Source organism: Sorghum bicolor, chromosome 2 (genome assembly GCF_000003195.3).
Source record: "Sorghum bicolor cultivar BTx623 chromosome 2, Sorghum_bicolor_NCBIv3, whole genome shotgun sequence".
Taxonomy (NCBI): domain Eukaryota; kingdom Viridiplantae; phylum Streptophyta; class Magnoliopsida; order Poales; family Poaceae; genus Sorghum; species Sorghum bicolor.
The window spans coordinates 8237902-8258187 of record NC_012871.2 but is presented as its reverse complement, the minus strand read 5'-3'; the positions used below and the strand labels follow the sequence as shown (position 1 = coordinate 8258187).

General features: G+C 42.8%; 1 protein-coding gene across 3 annotated transcripts; it reads left to right on the top strand.

Moving 5' to 3' along the window:
* LOC8069114 (acetylserotonin O-methyltransferase 1) lies at nucleotides 234-14062 on the top strand. 3 transcript variants are annotated; one of them, XM_021452871.1, is made up of 3 exons: nucleotides 234-1366; nucleotides 1509-1598; nucleotides 1696-2005. In XM_021452871.1, exons 1-3 carry the CDS (start codon nucleotides 527-529, stop codon nucleotides 1762-1764), a joined length of 999 nt encoding a protein of 332 aa, XP_021308546.1. In that variant the 5' UTR covers nucleotides 234-526; the 3' UTR covers nucleotides 1765-2005. The 3 variants fall into 3 exon arrangements, with proteins under 3 accessions (XP_021308546.1, XP_002461690.2, XP_002461689.2); XM_002461644.2 differs by lacking the exons at nucleotides 1509-1598; nucleotides 1696-2005 and adding exons at nucleotides 13162-13392; nucleotides 13733-14062 and having other exon boundaries at nucleotides 296-1126; XM_002461645.2 differs by having other exon boundaries at nucleotides 238-1366; nucleotides 1509-2005.

The following is a 20286-nucleotide window of genomic DNA, read 5'->3' as shown; positions in this document are numbered from 1 at the left end:
TTTTGGAGGTCGCTGCTTGATGTCAGAGAATGGTATCAAAGAGGTAGGGGTGTTGTAAAAAATCAGGTGTTGAAATCACAGATTTGACATCCTGTTAGAAGAGTGGAACACACTGTTAGAACTCTTGAGTATGGTAGAATTGACAACTGGGAGAGATGAAGTATTCTGGGCTCTGGTCTCTGGATAGATCAGGCGCTTTTAGCTATTGAAGTGTCGCTGTTAGAACTCTTTGAAGTGTCACGAACTGTTTGTAAGCTGGAATCCCCAGCAACTCAACTTTGGCTCGTTAAGCTTTCGGTAAAGCCGGGCAATGCCTTTCATCTAAAATTAATTATACAGAATGTTACTTTTGAAAGACTGATACATGCATATAGCAACCAGGGGATGAATGGGGGCTAATTTATAACAGTCTAATCCTTTATTATTGTGCCTGCCCTTTCTCTCTCTCTCTGCACCCTGCTCCATTCTTCTCCTTGCACGCAGCTTCACTTTCCTTTTGTGCGTCCCTGTTTCCAACCATTTCAGCATGACGAGCACGGCTGAGCTCTTGCAAGCTGAGGCAGAGCTCTGGTGCCACGCCTTCGGCTACCTCAAATCCATGGCACTGCAGTGCGCGATCAAGCTCGGGATCCCCAACGCCATCCACCGCAGCGGCGGCACTGCGTCTCTGCCCGAGCTGCACGCCGCTCTCCCCGTCGCCGCGAGCAAGCGATCATGCGTGTCCCGCATCATGACGTTCTTGGCCGCGTCGGGGATATTCTCAGAGGAGAGCCCGGCGGCAGCGGCAGACGGCGAGGTCGCAGCAGGCGTGCGCTACAGCCTCACCCCAGCATCTCGCCTCCTTGTCGACGACGACGATAGCGTCACCAGCGGCAGTCACCATACATGCCTCTCACAGTTCATGCTCCTGTGCTGCTCGCCGATCAATTTCAGGGCGTCACAGAGCCTGGATGACTGGCTCAGGGTTGACGAGCTCGACGGCGACAACCACGCCGCCGCGGCAGCAGCCGAGACACCGTTCATGATGGCTAACGGAGCGAGCCTCTACGGTCTCACCAGCCGTGACGCGGAGTTCGGCGCGCGTTTCAGCGAAGGGATGGGCTCCGACAGCCGCTTCGTGGCGGAGATCCTCGCCCGCGGCGGCTGCGCCCCGGTGTTCGCCGGACTGACGTCCCTGGTGGACGTCGGAGGCGGTGACGGGACGACGGCGAGGGCCATTGCCAGGGCCTACCCGCACGTGAGGTGCTCCGTGCTGGAGCTGCCCGAGGTGGTGGTGGACGCCGTGCCGGCTGATGGTGGTGCTGTTGAGTTCGTCGCAGGCGACATGATGGAGTACATCCCTCCAGCTGATGCTGTGTTACTCAAGGTATGATGAATAGGTCATCACTAATTAATCATTCAGGTGTGTCTTCATAGGTTTACAGTAGTAGATAATGATACGCAATGCTTAAATGTTTTATAATTTGGAACGGGGAAAGTGTATAATTAACCCATATATCTTATGGCAGTTTGTGCTACATAACTGGAGTGACGAGGAATGTGTTCGAATCTTGAAGCTATCCAAAGAAGCTATTTCTACTCGAGAACCAAAGGGGAAGGTGATAATAATAGATGTTGTTTTAGGATCATCTGCATCTAAACAGATACTAGAAGCTCAACTTTTGTTGGATCTATGTATGATGGTTATATTACCAGGAAAACAGAGAGACGAGGAGAAATGGCATAAGATTTTCTTGGATGCAGGATTTACCCGATACGAGATGAGTCCTATGTTAGGATCTCGATCACTTATCGAGGTCTATCCATAGCTAGACCCTGCAGATAACCATGTCATATGACCTATCAAAGGGTTAAGGCCCTAACTTACACATTGCACTTGTCATATAATGTAATTTAGTTTGATCACTAACCTAAGAGCAAGTAGTTTTGCCACATATTGTTGTGTACGTTAGTGTTACACACCTACTTATTTCCTACATGAACTGTTTGTTCAAGGTAGACAAGGGTGCCCAAAGAGACCCTAACAGCATTGGACCGAGATATCACGCGGCTAGTTATGCAATGTGTCACCCTGCAACCCCTCTTCTTCCTGTTTTTGTCATGTGATTTTCCGCTTTGGTGGTGAATGCCAAACTGTGCATTATTGTAACCCACAACAGTGTTTGGGGGGGGAGGGGGGGGTTGACACCGGCCTCAAGCTTGGGTAATAATCACGAAACAGCAGTATCACTGCTGGAAACAGCAACGCTGCCGAGGGTTTTTTGTTTTGCCGAGGGCCGGATTTCGGGCACTCGGCAAAGGACATCTTTGCCGAGGGCCAACCCTCGGCAAAGAGTGACCTTTGGCAACTTTGCCGAGGGCCCGCCAGCCTGCCCTCGGCAACTCCCCTCTTTGCCGAGGGTCTGGAGTGGGCCCTCGGCAAAAAATTTTTTTGTTTTTTTGGATCCATGTTTTTTTTTCTGTGGCACACCTACACTATTTTTAAGTACATGCTAAAGTTTGGTTCATTTTGAAATAACTTTGGTATATTTTTGGATTTTTTGAATTTGTTGAATTTTTCGACAAATTTCAAATTCAAACTACACGTGCATTAAATAATAGTATTTAATTATTTCAATCTTGACATTCATGATTGTTAGTGCATTTCCAGGCCGTATGCAGAAAGCCACATGAAATATCGAAGGTTTACCCCCCGAAACATGTGGACCAAGTTGCGTGAAATCGTTTTTTTGAATATATAAAATGAAAACAAACTCAGAAAATCACGAAACTTGGCGACATAACATGTTATCACATGTGGATGCTATGATAAAAATTTCAAAAAATTCTGAGTCTGTGGTAACGTCTGGTGCACAAAACCCAAACATCTCACATGTGATCACACATGTTGGCCTGTGTTCACTATCCCTCTCAACCTTCCCCCTGGCATTGCCTTCCAAACGACAAAACGTTTTTCTGTCCTTGATAATTCCTGGACACCCATGGAGCAACATGGGGGTCTTCATGGAGCCTCTGATTGACGAATTGATTGAAGCTTGGGAAGGGGTATGGACATACGACCGAGCTACAAGGTCAAGCTTCAAACTGTATGTTTGGTATCACTACTCTCTACATGATTTCCTGGCGTACGGGTTATTCTGCGCCTGGTGTGTTCACAGGAAGTTTCCGTGTCCCGTATGCATGGAAGCTGTGAGGTTTATTTGGTTGAAAAAGGGTGGCAAGTATTCGTCGTTTGACCAGCATCGTCAGTTTCTTCCTGCTGGCCATCCATTCAGAAGGGACGTGAAGAACTTTAGAAAAGGTGTGGTAGTGACAGACCCTAAACCCCACATCAAGAGTGGTGCCGAGATTCGTGCTCAGATTGATGCTCTTGTGCCCGCCGAAGGAGGTGGTTTTGTGGGTTATGGTGTGCAACATATGTGGACTCATAAGTCCGGGTTGACTAGGCTGTCCTATTTTGATGACCTTCTTTTGCCGCATAACATTGATGTAATGCACACTGAAAGGATATCTACATTGTGGCTCAACAGGCCGTGCAGGTGTATTACACGAGATATGCGAATCAAGCCAAACAAGAGCTTCAGGGGTGGGCTATTGTGCACCAGGTTTCTCCACACGGGAAACTCCCAGCCCCAAACGATGACGATTACAACTTTAACACAAACACATATGATGGAGAGTTCTATCAAGAAGATGGGCTATCGGGGACACTTCAGATACTCCTACCTCAGGCCCTCGAAATGGAAGAAGACAACGAAACGGTTGATGACGAGGATGATGGAGACGTGGTGCAAAATGCCAAGGACATACAAATGCTTGAGCGATTACTTGTCGCTGGTGATGAAGATGAAGACGATGACGTAGGACCTTCGGATAGTGTCGCTTATTTGGATAATATTGACAGTGATGACGAGACCTATAATCCCAACCACGAGGACTATTCGTAATACATGTAATACTATGTCTTTTTTAAATTATTGACATTTTTGTTTTGTTTATTTATTTTCAAGTCTCTAATATGCTTACTAATAAGTCTTGTTTCATTCTTTGTGTGTGCAGGTGTTTGATCAAAGATGGCGAGCAGGCGGCCACGACGTGACACACCCTCGGTCTACGCGAGACGTCCTTCCCTCACTGGCGAGGCAGAGTCGTCAGGGGTAGCCGCCGCAGGACGCCGTAGGAGGGGGAGGCCTTCCACGACGAGTACCAGCCAGGGGCGTAGGAGGCCGCGGAGTCCCACCCCAGACCCCGTGGCTCCGACGCTGGAGGAGGAGTACCAGGAGGACGAGGACCAGGACGAGGACCAGGTCGAGGGCCAGGACGAGAGCCATGACGAGGAGCACGGCGCGGCGCCCGAGGACGAGGGAGGCGCGGCGTCGGGTGTCTACCAGCGAGGTCCCGCGAAGCTCCCTCCATACCCACTACCTCAGAGTCGGGCACTGCTTCGCCCTGTACCGCCCAAGTAAGTAAATCTAAATGATATCACAACTACCTCATCTGATAGGTTTGAGGGTTTAGAGAGAAACTGACTATTTTTTTTCTAACGGGTGCAGGTCTTGGGATCTGGTGTCAGGTACTCCCGTGCGCGCTCCACCGACCATCCTGGGTACCCTGTGCCGGAAGTACTTCCCCGGCCTCGTGGAGTTGGCGTCGGGGGCCCGCGAGCCGGCCACCACCTGGGACAGGTACGCTTTAGGGGAGGACAACACGTACCGCAACCCCGAGGAGACGATACTGGCCGAGTTTTGGGTAAGTTCCTTTCGCACAACAATAATTCATCCATTACATTAAAATCTATTTTTTTAAAATAATGATTGGATGTATTATCTTTTGTGCAGAGGTACTTCAGGGTGGAGGACGAAGACGTGGCCCTGGCTGAGTCTGTGGCGCACGCCTCCTGTAGGAAGTATGTCACCGACATGCACCACGAGGCGCGCGTCCAGGCAGTGATAGACTTCTACGCGTTGGCGCGTAGTATGACTATCACGAAGGCTCAGGCGCGGACGATGACGATGACCCAGGAGCAGTACCTGGAGGTAGATGAATAACATTCAGATTGTCTCTTTTTTGAATTTAATATATTCAATTATATCTTCATATCTGTCAAACACTCATTGTCTTGTAGGTGATTCTCTGGTGGTGTCGGGCGCATGCCGATGCCTCGGCCGCGATCGTGGGTAGGTGGTTCACGCAGGACTACCTAGACAGGCACGAGTCTCAGCGGGCACTGCGTCTGCAAAGACCAGCTGCCACTCACCACCAAGGCAGCAAGAGCCTCCCCGCCTTCAAAAAATCATATGTAAGTGATTTGTCTTCTATTTAGTTTCGCGTTTAATGTATGCTTGATTACTCACCGTCTGTCGCTTTTCTCGTACGAGGCTGCGCACCCGGACGAGGAGGTGTCCATGTTCACGGCTTGGGCTGCGTCTCACCAGACTGCAGGCCAACGCACCTGGGACGCAGCTGCCCCTCGCGAGGCGTACTCCGACCCCAACGTGTACGATAAGGTCCAGGAGTACACGTCGGTGGTACGGGAGCGGCACGGGCCAGAGTATGACGTCCGCACCGAGCCACTAGATGTCGAGGCCGTCATGAGGCTCGGTGGCGGTAGGAAGCACGGCCGGGCCTGGATCGCAAACGCCGCCATCGACCCCAACACCACCCCCACTCTCAGCCAGCTCAGAGCACAGAGCACGAGCTCCAGCCAGCCCATCCGTGCACGGCCGACTCCGACAGTGAGCATGTTAGCTTCGCTCCAGGTAATTCTAGGTTCACTCATAGTAGATTAATATTTTCGCAACTGAATTACATTTGCATTACTGAAACATTGGAGCGTAATCTTGCAGGCCGACAACGCCCAGAAGACGGAGCAGATCACGGCCCTCACTGCTCGGCTGGAGGCTGAGCGTCTCGCGTGAGAGGCCTAGGACCAGAGGATGGCTGAGATGATGAGGGTCCTGGCCGCTCTGGGGCAGCATACAGGTGTGGACGTCACGATGTCAGTTCCAGCGCCTCAGCTTCCGCCGCCGTTTAGTTCTACTGTAAGTGTCAAAGTTAACTTCTTCTTTATAACTGTAGTGCAGAAATAATTACTGCAATCTCACATAAACATCTAACTGTTTGTACAGCCTCAGTCGACAGCGGGATCCAATAACCCGCCTCGTACGTCACCGGATCCTGGAGCCTTCGACACACCGCCCTCGACGCAAAGGTAGGACGGTTGGGGACGATGGTGAGTTCTCGCAGCCCTACGGTGCGTACGTGTCGGCGGTTTGGAACTTTGGTTCGATTTGGTGAACTTGTGGACTACTGGATGTTCGTGATATATATATATATATATATATATATATATATATATATATATATATATATATATATATATATATATATATATATATATATATATATATATATATATATATATATATATATATGTGATGTTCGTGTACATATATGATGTTCGTGATATATATATGTGATGTTCGTGAGATGTATGTGCTCGTTGTGGACTCTGTGTGTGTGATGGTATATATATGTATCTGTCTATTGTCTGGATGCAAATAAACAAACAAAAAAATTAAAATTTCTCTGGTCTTTGCCGAGGGCCTTGACCATAGCCCTCGGCAAAGAATTTCTTGAGAAAAAATAGAAAACAGGTCTTTGCCGAGGGCTATGGTCAAGGCCCTCGGCAAAGAATTCTCCAGAAAAAATAAAAAAAAGATACTTTGCCGAGGGCCTGCATGGTAGCCCTCGGCAAAGAAATTACCCAAATAAAAATTTAAAAATTCTTTGCCGAGGGCCTGCATGGGAACCCTCGGCAACGAAATTACCCAAATAAAAATTTAAAAAATTCTTTGCCGAGGGTCCGACGTTGGGCCCTCGGCAAAGACGCCGTCAGTTGCAGCCCGTGGCCTAACGGCAACTTTTGTTTGCCGAAGGCCGGCGTCAGCCCTCGGCAAAATTTTTGCCGAGTGCCCGAGAAATGGCCCTCGGCAAAGATCCCTTTGCCGACGGGAAATTTCCCGAAGGCTCTTTGCCGAGGGTAGCCCTCGGCAAAGCCTTTGCCGAGGGTCTTATAGCCTTTGCCGAAGGCCTGAGACCCTCGGCAAAGATCCTGTCTGCAGTAGTGTATATTAACCATATGCCATTAATAAAGAAAAACAATTATAAGCCACGAAATTTCACTTTCATAATGATGTAAGAAAAACAACTAGCTCTCTCTCTCTCCACAAAAGGAGAACTCTTTCGCGATCTTCTTATATTGCACTGCTGACTAGTACACATTATTCTCATGAGCCAAAGGTTTCACCAATCACTATATTTCATATTCAACTCAGGATAGCTACAAGGATGTGACCCTATTCGTATACATATGAGATGCTTCAGTGGCGAAAGAAGGATTCCATCAGATTTTTTTTAAAAAAATGTTTTAGTAATAATTACATAATGTCGCTTTTGAAAGATTGACACAGGTGCCGATCAAGGGAATGAATGAGAGCCAATAATTCGATAAAACTTAGACTATACTCTAGTTACAACTTAACGTGCCATTCTTCTATTTGTCAAGATCCCACACACCTACTCCTAATTTGTTGACCCTAGGAATAATTAGTAGTTTGCTCAAAGCATTGTGAAAGCAAAACTAGACGCACTCGAGAAAAGAGTCAAAACCATTAAAACAAAATAAAACAACAGCTCACAATACCATGCTGATTCAGTGAACTGTCTGAAGCTGACTCATTGGACCACTGCAGCACACTTGAGTTCAGTAAATAAATAACCAATCAGAATGAAAGGTGACGCTAACACCCTAAAATTTGCTCTTTTCAAAATAGATGAAAATTTATTCAGTTTTGTATTTTGTGCTCATAAAAATATAGGAAAAATAATATTTTTCATTAAATTAAAATTTATCATAAGGCTTAGCAATATTATTATGCATACATGCTGGTGCATATGTTTTGATATGATGCTTGCTGCTCCTTTATGTGTTGATAGTAAGAAAAATATTTAAAATACGTTTAGTAGATCGATCTTCCTTATTCGGCACGTATTTATGTTTTATCTACAACCAAATTCCTTGTTTCTAAGCTCAAATTTTTATTGTGACCTTCCTAAAATATTTTCTTTGTCACTCAAAGCACTTCTTTTAGTTCCTCGTCCATCAAGCACTCTCTACAAACTTTTCGGGAATTTTTTCATCTTCTGTTCTCACTTTTCTCTGAGCATGATCTAATTTTTAGATGCTCTAAATAATCTTATCATGAGCTCCAAAAACTTTATTCGGGTTCCCCATGTTCTATAATATCTCTGAGAATTTTTCCCGAATTTTCGGAGTTTTCGGAGTATTTTTCGTGGCTTAACTACTAATTCTAAACTTTTCTAGAATTATTTTATCAATGAAAATAATTAATTCCGAAAAATAATAAATCTCTTATTATTTTTCCAACGTCAAAGCCCATAATAAATCCAAAAAACCATGTAGTTATTTACTAATGGGCTTTAATAATTAATTAGGCCTATTAGTAAAGATGAAGGTTGCTAATCAATTAGTACCATATCGCTAGTTGACGTGGAGGTTGGGAGTTTTTCTCCCTATATATGTACCAACCCCTTAGGCAAAGCACATCAAAGACTATCATATGAGAAGCCTCTAATTTGAGAATTCCTAAGGTAGTAAAATAAAATTTATATTTTCTTCTCTACAACGTGATCGTGGGCGTTGCTGTAGCTCCAAAAAACCGTCACTACCGGTGAACCTACTCCCTGTCCACCAACGTAAGCCCCAATCACTTTGTCTTTCAGTTTGGAAAACACAAACAACTCATTTTTGATTAAAAATACGTTTTCACTATTTACAGAATTGCCACTGACTTTCTTTTGGCCATAAAATATTCATCTTAACTCCGTTTTGACCCATTCAAATTGCATTGGATTCGTATTAATGAGCTCTACATGTTAGTAACATTATTTTCTCAGTTTGAAACTTTTTATTTTGTGACCTTAATTAATTAATTACTTTTCTATATAAAATCTTAGAAAATTCATAACTTCTCCGTTTTAGCTCCAATTTTCGTGATCTTTACGTCTATGATATCGTAGCGCTGCGTAGAATCTTTTTATGAACTCTCTATACTATTTTTATATGATTGTGTACTGTTCTAATTGTAGTCTTGTTTGCTTCATGTATGTTTGTCTTCGATTGTTATGTGTTGGTGATCGATGATCGAGTTTAGACGGTGAGCAATCTGTGGTGAACAAGAGTGCTTCAGTGATCAAGATCAGAGCCTTGGACAACTAGTAAGACCAGCAGGATCAATATAGCATTTGGACTAAGGCAAGTATAGCATTTAGATTTTATTTCTGTGACCATGATCCTGTGACTAGATTAATATTAAGTAATAAATGATAAAAATGACTTTTTAGCAACTTGATGATTTATCTATACGTGATCACCCGGGACAACAGTGCAACTATGAGGGCTATAATGGTTCTGGCTTTAGCTCAGTATGAAGACATTTTCTAGCTTGTTAGAGGTTACCCAAATGGGGGGAGGGGCTGAACCGTTTTGGGTATAGTGCGAGCCCCTGTCCCTATGTGTATAGGTTGCGCGTCATTGTGCCATCGGAAGGGGGCTCTATATCTGCGCGCAAAGGAAACCTTGCGGCCCTAACATGTTAGACGAACTTTTGAAAGGCTTCATAGTGATCCCTGCCGACCTTCCTTGGTAGTGGGTTAAGAGGCTGATCACCTCAGGCGAAAGGGTAAATCATGACTCATGGATAAAGATGTACAACCTCTGCAGAGTGTTAAAAACTGGTATACTAGCCGTGCTCACGGTCAAGAACGGCCTTGGGGATTCTTACATCGACGATGATGATTCTTGTGTGTTAAATATGCCCATTATTTATTATTTAATGCTTTACATTATTTATGTCACATTGATCATGAGATTGTTGGAGCTATACAATCTAGTTGCTATACTTGTGGAGTTCGACATGGACTCACTCTTGCTATTTCCCCCAAACCTCAGGAGAAGTTTAGGCTTGTGATCAACCAGTCAGTTGGATCCTGTAGAGAGAAGTTAATACCCAGAGTTTGGAGTTGTCTATCCGGTGTTTGCTATCAAAGGTTATCTCTTTTATATTATGTACGTTATATAATTTATGCATTGTCTTTTGATATTACCCCTTATTTGTAGCTATATGTGAGATTTGGCTTCTAAGACTCACATATGGTGCATATCTGGTTTTGTTCTTAAAATCGGGTATTACATGCTCAAACCAAGGACGGAGCAACAATACCTACCAAACTTAATACACCGCAAACTAACAAAAACAGAGGCATGTACCATGGATCATTCCCCAAATTGCCTAGCTTCATCGCCCTGTGTTGTTGGCAATTGTGGAAGTCCAGAAACGAGAAGGTTTTCAGGAATCAAGCCACCGGATTGCATCAGCTACTGCAGCAGTGCTCGGCGGTTTCAGTTCAATGGGGGTTCAGACTCCAACCATCCAAGCGCCATATTGTGCAAGCATGGGAAAAATCCTTCGAGTCGGCGAGACAATGGGAAGGATGAGTGTTTTATCTTACTAGATATTCTAGGGTTCTTTCTGTACCTATCTAAACTTCATCAATCTGATGGAGATGTAAAAAGCTCAATGACATTAGGCCATTCAGGGCCAATATGAAATACAACAAATCAGGTGGGGAGCGACTCCCCCCCCCCCGTTGACAGTCAAAAAAATTGCCTAGATTAAGAGATGAGATGATGGAAATATCTAGCAAAACTTATATATGGTGTAGACCCTAAATTCAAGAATTGGTTATCTCAGAGACCATATTCTGATTGGTATGAGCACATTGCATATCCACATGGGATCAAAATACCTGAGTTTGTCAAATTCAGTGGTGATGATAGTAGGAGCACATTATAAGCTCTAGTGATACCAATAAGTTGATTATTTCGTTTATCTCTCTACTCGGTGCTGCACTTGATTTTCATTTCTTACCACACAACTCACTTCACATTTGATCTAATATAGAGCAGAAATTTCCATGTTTATTTCTTTAGTGGTCAAAATGAGTTAAAACTGTCACCTTACATCAGTTAAACAGAAACTACATGAAACTATTTCTGAATATACTAGAAGATTTAGAGATATACTAGAAACTAATGCTCGAGTTCCACAGTTACTGATATAGCTAATCTAGCTTATTCTGGTTAACTTGATTTTTATAAAGAGAAGCAAGATGGAAAAGGATTTGTAGATGTTAGATAAGTGCTACAGAAAGCCTAGAACTACAGTTGTCAACAGAGACCCAACATATATCAAGTAGAGGAATAATTGTAATGGTTTTCTCATGAACTATAGATACAGATCTCCAAAACATGATAATTATAATGGCATAGAAACTTCCCATACTTGTACTATTATACATAAGTAAAAAAACTCAATCCATGGTGGCCAGACAGCCCTCAGGTATTCTGGCTTAAGAAGAAGATCTTCTCACGTAGATAGAGAAAACCCTCGAATCTTGTTCCACCCATACACAGCGGCACCGTAGCTCCATGAGACGAGCTAGCCATAGACCTATGCTTTGGATTGTGGGGCAGAGAAGGGAGTTTTTCCATGATCACTATAGTCGAAGCCACAAATAAAGAGTGAGTCCCTCATGACTCGAACTCGACCACCCCATGGGGGAGATACTGAGCCGGACTGACCACTCAGTCAGCCAGGCCATTTCCGTCATTATACATAAGTATATTGGCAAAGTACGATTATTGACGAGATTGTATTGCTTGAAGCCAAAGGCTGATTGCTTCTGACAATCCAAGTCTACAAATATCAAGCCTTGATTTTGATAATAATGGCAAACCAGTTGGTGCCATGTACAACTCAAACTTGTAGGAGCAAATTAGAGCATGGCTCAAAACTAGTTTACGTCAGTGGCACCCATAACGAGTATCGATGATAGCATGCTCTTACAAGCCTAGGCAAATTAATATAAAACCCTATTTCGATCCATTAGGAACTAATAGTCACTTGGTTAATAGTTCACAACTAATATTAGCTAACCAAAATTGTCTACCTATTAATTAGTTTGGTTTTGTTTGGATCCACTAGCAAAAAGGTCGGACGTATTGGGTGGCTTATTTATAATTAATGTTTTTTCTTTTCTATTTTGATATTAATGGAGCACATTTGTATAGAAGTGATTTTTTTTGCGACCTTTTAGATGATATTAGATGGGTTGGGAGATCTAGTGAGATAGTTATTGGTTGAATGGTCAGCTAATATTGTTTAGATCCCGCTACCAAATAATTCATTGCCCTGCAGTATGCTATCAAGCTTTTAGGTCCCCAACGCCACCCATGTTCTTGTTGCCTCCAGAAGTTCTTGGTTATGTATGTACGTCGGCTATCTTAATGTTATCATATAGAAGTATCAGCAAGCAGCCATCATAGAAATAAAACATCAGTCTCCGAAAATATTAGATGCTAATGGACTAGTCAATGAAAGTAACCCCAGCGATGTGTTGAATTGGACAGAAGTGTTGGATTTGATGGACATAATCCCTACGGCTTCGTTTGGCTGCTGGGGAAAGTAATACAAGAGAGAAATCCCCCACGCAGGGATTGGGTTGATCCCCTCCCACCACCCAATCCCCTCCCACCAACGTGATCCAATCCCTTGATTCCCTGGCATCATTTGGATTGTGCACCTAATTAGCTCAGTTTGGCGTTTTATTGTGTTCGTGTACTACTAATGCTCATCAAAGCTAATTCAACGTTGACTTTACTGATTATTTAACCATAATTCAAAATGGTAGTGTTCCAGAATTCAGAACCGAACCATGGGAGAGCACAAAAATCAGAAAACGAGCTCTAAAATTCAAGAAAATACTAGCAAAATCCATGTCTAAAATTCAAAAATAACAGAAAATGAGCAAGAGAAGCCATTTTTCATCAGTAAAAAATAAAAAATAAATGCATTGGAAGGTGCAGCAACGATTGAAACATTATAAAAAAAATATGTCGAATGTAATCACATCACATGGTCATATACCAGAACATTCTTCACCAAGTTTCGAAGTAGCTCACGGCTAAGTAAGGAAGACGTGACCATCAGCATATTGAACTAGGGCTTTGTGGCGGAGATCGTCGTCCATGAGTGCAGAGAGGTGTTCACAGGGGTCACGTCCCTGATGGATGTCGGTGGCGGCGACGGGACGATGGCAGCGGCCATCGCCAAGGCGTTCCCTCAGATAAGGTGCTCGGTGCTGGAGCTGCCCCATGTCGTGGACGCGGCGCCTGCTGATTGTGGGGTTCAGTTCATTGCTGGCGACATGATGGAGTTCATCCCTCCGGCTGATGTTCTCTTACTCAAGGTAACTAGTAGTAGATTCAGGCCTTGTTTAGTTCCTTCCAAAAGCCAAAAACTTTTTAAGATTTTTCGTCACATCGTATTTGACTAGAGAAAAGTTAAACTTTATAATTTTTGACCAACAGTTAATTAAGTTATATAAAAGTTTAGATCATAAAACTTTAATCAATATATTTGTGTTAGAGGTGCATGATATTAATTTTTAACCTGTCAACTTTATATACTATAAAATTAATAGTCAAAATCTATTTTGTACGACTTTGTCTCCGGACTAATGACATGATTACCATTTCTTAACAGAGGGAGTATAGTCCTATTAACATATGTGTTTATTATTATTACAGTGGATTTTGCATAACTGGAGTGACGAAGATTGTGTGCGCATCCTAAAACGGTGCAAAGAAGTTGTTTCTACCCGCGAACCAAAGGGAAAGGTGGTAATCATAGAGGTTGTAGTGGGGTCCCAATCCAAGCAAATGTTGGAAGCTCAATTTGTTTCGGATCTATGTATGATGTTGCTAACAACAGGTGAAGAGCGAGACAGGGACAAGTGGCAAAGGATTTTCCAAGACGCAGGCTTTACTCAATACAAGATTAGTCCTGTCCTAGGATTTCGATCACTCATTGAGCTCTATCCATAGGTGGCTTGCTTATATGAACAATGTCTATCCAAGACCAGCAGATTAACAGAAACGCCTAGGGATTGCGCGTCATGAAAACCTTCTAGTCGCTTCATTTCAAATTATATATAAGTCATTTGGTTTTACTAAATATATTTTTCTATGCACTCTTGTATATGTTATGTCTAAACATATAGCAAAAGCTATAAAAAAACAACTTAGCATTTGGAAAGGAGGGAGTATTTATGTACCCACGGTCCCAGAGTTTATGTTCCTCAGTGCATTCTATGTAACATTATTTTCTTCAATGAGCAAGGACATTTTATTTAAGTTATTTATGGCACTACTTACCTATTAAGACCAAGTGTTAGCATTCCCAATTGCCACAAATTGGTATGGACTCCTTACAATACCCTTTGTTGGGACATTAAGGTATGATGTACTTTAATACATCATGCAGAAATCAAAGTTTTCTGATCAAAATAACACTCATAGTATGTGTTCCCTAGAGAAAACCAAAATATCGTGTATTTATTCATTCGGGTACATTTTGGACGTTCACTTAAGCACTTGGGTTGGAAGAGTTTAACCACACAGCATCATCTACATGCAAATGAGATCCAGCATATCGATCTCTCTAGATTATAGTGGTATGTCTTCAAAACGTGACAATTATAATGGTGTGGAAATAAAGTGCTTTGTACATAAGTATATATATTCGGCAGAGTATAATTATTGACCAAAACATATTATTGAAGGAAGGCAAATAAATGGATAATTGATTCCGACATTCCAAGTTTTTAAATATCAAGCCCTGGTATTAATAATCCAAAATTAAACAGTTATTCACACACCATGTCCCACTCGAGATTATAGGAGCAGAGAGCATGTGGCACAAATAAAACCAGTTTACACCAGTGGTGCCCCACAATTAGCGGTGAAAATGTGCTCTGACAAGCCAAGGAAAATTGAGCTTTGGTGTCCATGCCTTCAATTCAGCTACCAAATAATCATGGCCCTGCAGTGTGCTATCAATTAAGCTTTTGGGTTCCCAAAACAATCCATGTTCCTGTTGCCTTCTGAAGTTCAGGTACCTTCATATATAAGAGCTAAGAAACCAACAAGCAGATATGATGGAAATAAAACATCACTCTCAAAGAATTAGTTGCTAATGGACTAGTCGTTGAAAGTTACCCCAGCGATGTGTTGGATTCAATGGTCTTAGTTCCTACACGGCTATACACCGCAGGATGCAGTGGTTTTGGTAACATTGTACGCATATATGTGACCAAGACCTGAAAAGACTGCTACTATACCTAGCTACCTCTCGTTTCTTCCTACCACTGATCTCGACTCTCGATAGTATCACAAAAGCGTGGCCCAAAGAATGGCTTTTTCGTGATCTTCTTATTGCACTGATGACTAGTACGAAAAATGTTGTGTGCCAAAGGTTTCACCAATCACTATATTTTATATTACACTCAGGATAGCTACAAGGATGTGACCCCTGTTCATATATACCTGTATACCACATATTTTTTTTAGATAAGGGATAAAAACAATATCCGGCCTCTACATCCAGGGATGTACACAGCCAATTATTACAATGTTTGGGATTAGAAAGGAGTGAAAGCAAACCATGGTCTGAGACATTGACCAGGACTCTAAAGTAAACAATAAAAATGTTTCCAGCCTTTATGAGATATCTCTAAAGCAATAATCTCTAATGTCTTGCTTATCGAAGATAGGACGTCCTTGGTTTGCTCATCACGCTGCAGTGAGGCCCAAAAGCGGAGCCAATACACTCCCCTGAAAATAACCTATATAAAAGAGTTAGTTTTGAGATTGTTAAAAATAGCATCATTCCGGCAGCGCCAGATGGCCCAGCACATGGCAGCAACCCCAACCCAGATCACATCTCTAAGCTTCTTATTCTGATTAGAAAGCCATGCACCAAACATATGGTTAATTGATCTAGGTGGAGTTAAACTAGTAGCAAAGAAAATAATCCTCCAGATCATCTTGGTGAAAGGGCAATCAATGAATAAGTGTTGGATAGTCTCATTCTTATTACACCAGACACATTTCTGGCTCCCTTTCCAATTCCTCCTAGTGAGGTTGTCTTTGGTTAGAACAACACCCCTTTGTAGGAACCAAAGAAAAATTTTGATCTTTAGAGGAATTTTTATTTTCCAGAGTTTCCTGTGGGCAAAAGGTGGTTTTGTATCATGAGATGTAGATACAGTGAACGAACAGAAAATAACCCGGATTTGGTTAAGTTCCATCTAAAATAGTCCGAACCCGCCACCAATCGAACACTATAAATCTTTGCTACTAAATTGAGCCATTGTACAAGTTTATTTCCCACCAGTGCCCTACGAAAGGAGATGTTCAGGGGACTAGTGGACAGCACTTTGGCCACAGTTGCGTGGCGATCACGTACAATATTAAAAAGGGAGGAGTATTTTACTTTTAGCGGCTTATCTCCCACCCATGTGTCTTTCCAGAACCTCGTTTTGGTTCCATCTTTAACATCAAAGGAACCTTTAGCCAATACCTCATCTTTAATATGCATGAGGCCTCTCCAGAAATGTGAATCATTTGGTTTGGCTTTGACTTGGGTAAGTGTTTTCGATCGTAGATATTTATTTATCAGTAGGGTCTGCCATAAGCCCTCTGTGTTGAGTAAATTCACCAACCACTTGGACAATAAGCATTTATTCTGCAATTGCAAGTCTAGGATACCTAGACCCCCTTGGTTCTTAGGACGACACAAAATGTCCCATCTGGCAAGTCTATAACTATGCTTGTCTGAGGATCCTTGCCAGAAGAACCTTGATCTAAAAAAGTCAAGATTCTTGAGTACTCCTTTAGGAATCTCAAAGAAGGACATCATAAACATAGGCAGACTGCTTAAGACGGAGTTTAGCAAGACCAGCCTTCCTCCATACGACAAGTATTTTGCCTTCCAGCAGGAGAGTCTTTTTTGGAATCGTTCTTCTATTCTTCTCCAATCAGAATTCAGGAGCTGTCTATGGTGCATTGGGATTCCCAGGTATGTGAAGGGGTATTTCCCTGCATTACACCCAAAAAGACTAGTATAATAAGGCTCCATCTCTCTAGCTGCTCCATAGCAGAAAATCTCGCTCTTGTGGAAGTTGATCTTAAGCCCAGATAATTGCTCGAAAGCACATAGCAAAAGTTTCAGATTCTTTGCCTGCTCTGGTTCATGGTCTAAGAAGATAATGTATACACATATATAACTCTTTCCATCAGATTTTTTAAAGAAATGAGCAAACATATCTGTGCACTACCTATTAAGACCAAGTGTTCGGATCCCAGCTACAACAATTTTTTGTGGACCCTATTACAATGCTCTTTGTTGGTACATTAAAGTGTGTTAGACTTTAATACATCAAGCAGACATCGAAGTTTCTTGATCTAGGTATGTGCACAATGATAATCTTATATTAGTTTGTGTTCTCTTAATTAGATCAAGCTGGAATATCAGGTATGAATTCCTTAGGGTAATTTTTGGACGTTCACTGCTTCAATTTGGGTTGGATGAATTAAACCATGGTATCCTTCAGCTACCGAATACGCCGATGACCAGTAGCGCCGACGACCAGTATGACAATGTGCTCTTATTACAAGCCGAGGTAAATTAAGCTTTGGTCATCACACCTTCAGCTACCAAATAATCCATGGATGTGCAGTTGTGCAGTGTGCTATCAAGCTTTTGGGGTCCCCAACGCCATCCATCATCCATGTTCCCTAGCATAGGACATCCATGCATGCTGTCAAGCTTGGGGTCCCCAATGCAACGCCATCCGTGTCTCTTTCTTTGTTTCTTGATCTTCCTGCTCATCCCTTTTGTATACTTTTAATTTAGATATATACTTATATCTATAACTAGTAGGGGATCCTTGCCTCTTCTGATTTCTCAAAAAAAAAAGTGTATGGCTATGCGGTGTGGTGGAGAACTGGAGATGCTCAAGGGAATTCCAGGTGTGGATGTGGTCTAGAAAAAGAGTGATTGAATTATATCACTACAATTTTTTCTATTTCTAGCGGTCAAATTAAATGAATAACAACTGAGAAGTGCACAACAAAGTTTATGCAGTGCTCTCTATTTATCCAACCCAAAAAGGTTAACAACCTACAACAACAATCCTAAGTGTAACGTATGATGGTCTTCTGCTCTCGAGGTGAAACACAAAGAGCATGACATTTATGCAGAAATGTAAATACATATATGTACAGTGAGTAAAGGGCCAACAATGAGCTCATGACCATTTTGTAGGAACAAATTAAAGAGCATGGCTCAAAACCAGTTCGTGTCAAGTACCGCTCAAGCTTGTGCTATCAGTTAAGCATTGAATACCTGAATTGACTAGCTACTGACCTACCTAGCTAGCTGCATCGCTCGTTTCTTCCCCTGTTCCTGTCACCGTACTTGTCTCGACTCTCAGGAGAAGTATCACAAGAGCATGGCGCAAACTAAAGGATGACGACCCTTGTGCGACCTCTTTTTATTGCACTCTCAGGACAAGTATCACCAGCCCAAAAGTCTCTCGTCTAAAACTTAAGATGGCAACAGGGTCATCCTCGTCGGGGATATGCAAAATGTTTTGCTCCCCGCTTCTCTAAAAATCCCCCGCTCCCGTCCCCGCTATCGGGTATAGATTCATCCCCGTCCCCATCCCCGCACGGGGAATCCAGCCCCGACAGGGTCCTCATCCCCGAAACACAGAACATCAAACAATATGAGGGAAAAATCATATAGCATAAGGAAAAAAGAATAGAGTATGAATTTCACATTTAAGATACAAAAATTGACAGGAATCAATGGCAACAATATTAACTATACAAAGATTTCTCATTTCTCATAATGAGATAGAGCAACCAGTTCTCCTCACGTCAAGGCCTACTGACATCAAGGTGCAGCATCTGCCTCCATGGATCCGCAACAACTTTGTTGGGCTCGATTGAAGTTTGAACTGGCGGTATCTGGGACGACAGGATTGGGAGAAGGGATGCGCTGCAGCTTGGACGGGGAGGGACCAACGTCGTCCGAACACAAGCAGCAGCGGCCCTTGAGGGCCGCGGACGGGACGACGAGATTGGGAGGCGTTAGCTTGGTCTACTTGGATGGGAGGGGCTGCGAATTGGGAGGAGGGAAATCCATGGGGGATGCCAAAGGGATGAAACCTCGGGATAGGCGGAAGGGAAAGGCAATGGGATCGAGATGTTCGATACTAGAGCAGCGCCTGTAGTTCGAGTTGAGGATGCGAGTTAGGGTTAGAAATCCTTTTGTATGATTGCTTTTGGGCTGGACCAATTCATTTCCACTGGGCTTTTAGGCCTATTTAGGGATGGCTCTTTGCACTATGGGGTCCCGGACGGGTGATGAGGACCGGGACACAGAGAACGTTCTATCATCCGCTTCACCCGACGGGGATGCAATTCAGCCGTTAAGCCCCTCGTGGGGATAAAAATCGCCCCATCTTCATCCCCTAATGGATGAAATCACCATCGAGGATCGGGACCCCGTTGCCATCTTGATCTAAAACTCGGCTCCTCTCTGTCCCAAATTCAATGTGATTGCAGCCCATGCAGACCTAGTGTATTAGAGAACCCACTATGACCACCAAACAGTTCCTACTATAAAATTAACTTTTAGAACCTAGATCTTTGGAATTGAATTCATTCTAGACTAAAACTCAGCTGCGTCGCCCTGCCCCTCCAGTCCTCTTCGTCCCAAATTCGATGTGATTGCAGCCCATGCAGACCTGGTGTATTAGAGAGCCCACTATGACCACCAAACAGTTCCTACTATAAAATTAACTTTTAGAACCCAGATCTTTGGAATTGAATTCATTCTAGACATAGATTAATTAAACTAATATGATTGTATATGGAATATATTTATATATTATTGTAAGTCATACAAAGGACATACTTATATGTTATATTTCTATTGTAGGAAAGTGAGTTGAAGAGTGTGCTATAAATTGGAGATTAGAAATATACATATAGAATCCATTTTCATCTTCTACCCTATGAATTTGAGATAGCTTATGTATATGTGAGCTTGAAAAAGTTATAGAATATTAGATTCCAAACCAAATAACCTAATCCACTAAGGAGTCCGGTTGTTCTGGAACGCGAGCCTAGGAGTCCCGACCTTTAATGCTCTATGTATGCATCTAAAGATTAGGTTATTCAAATTAACAAAGCAATCCGACCGGTAATCTATTCAGGGGGTCAATTAATCC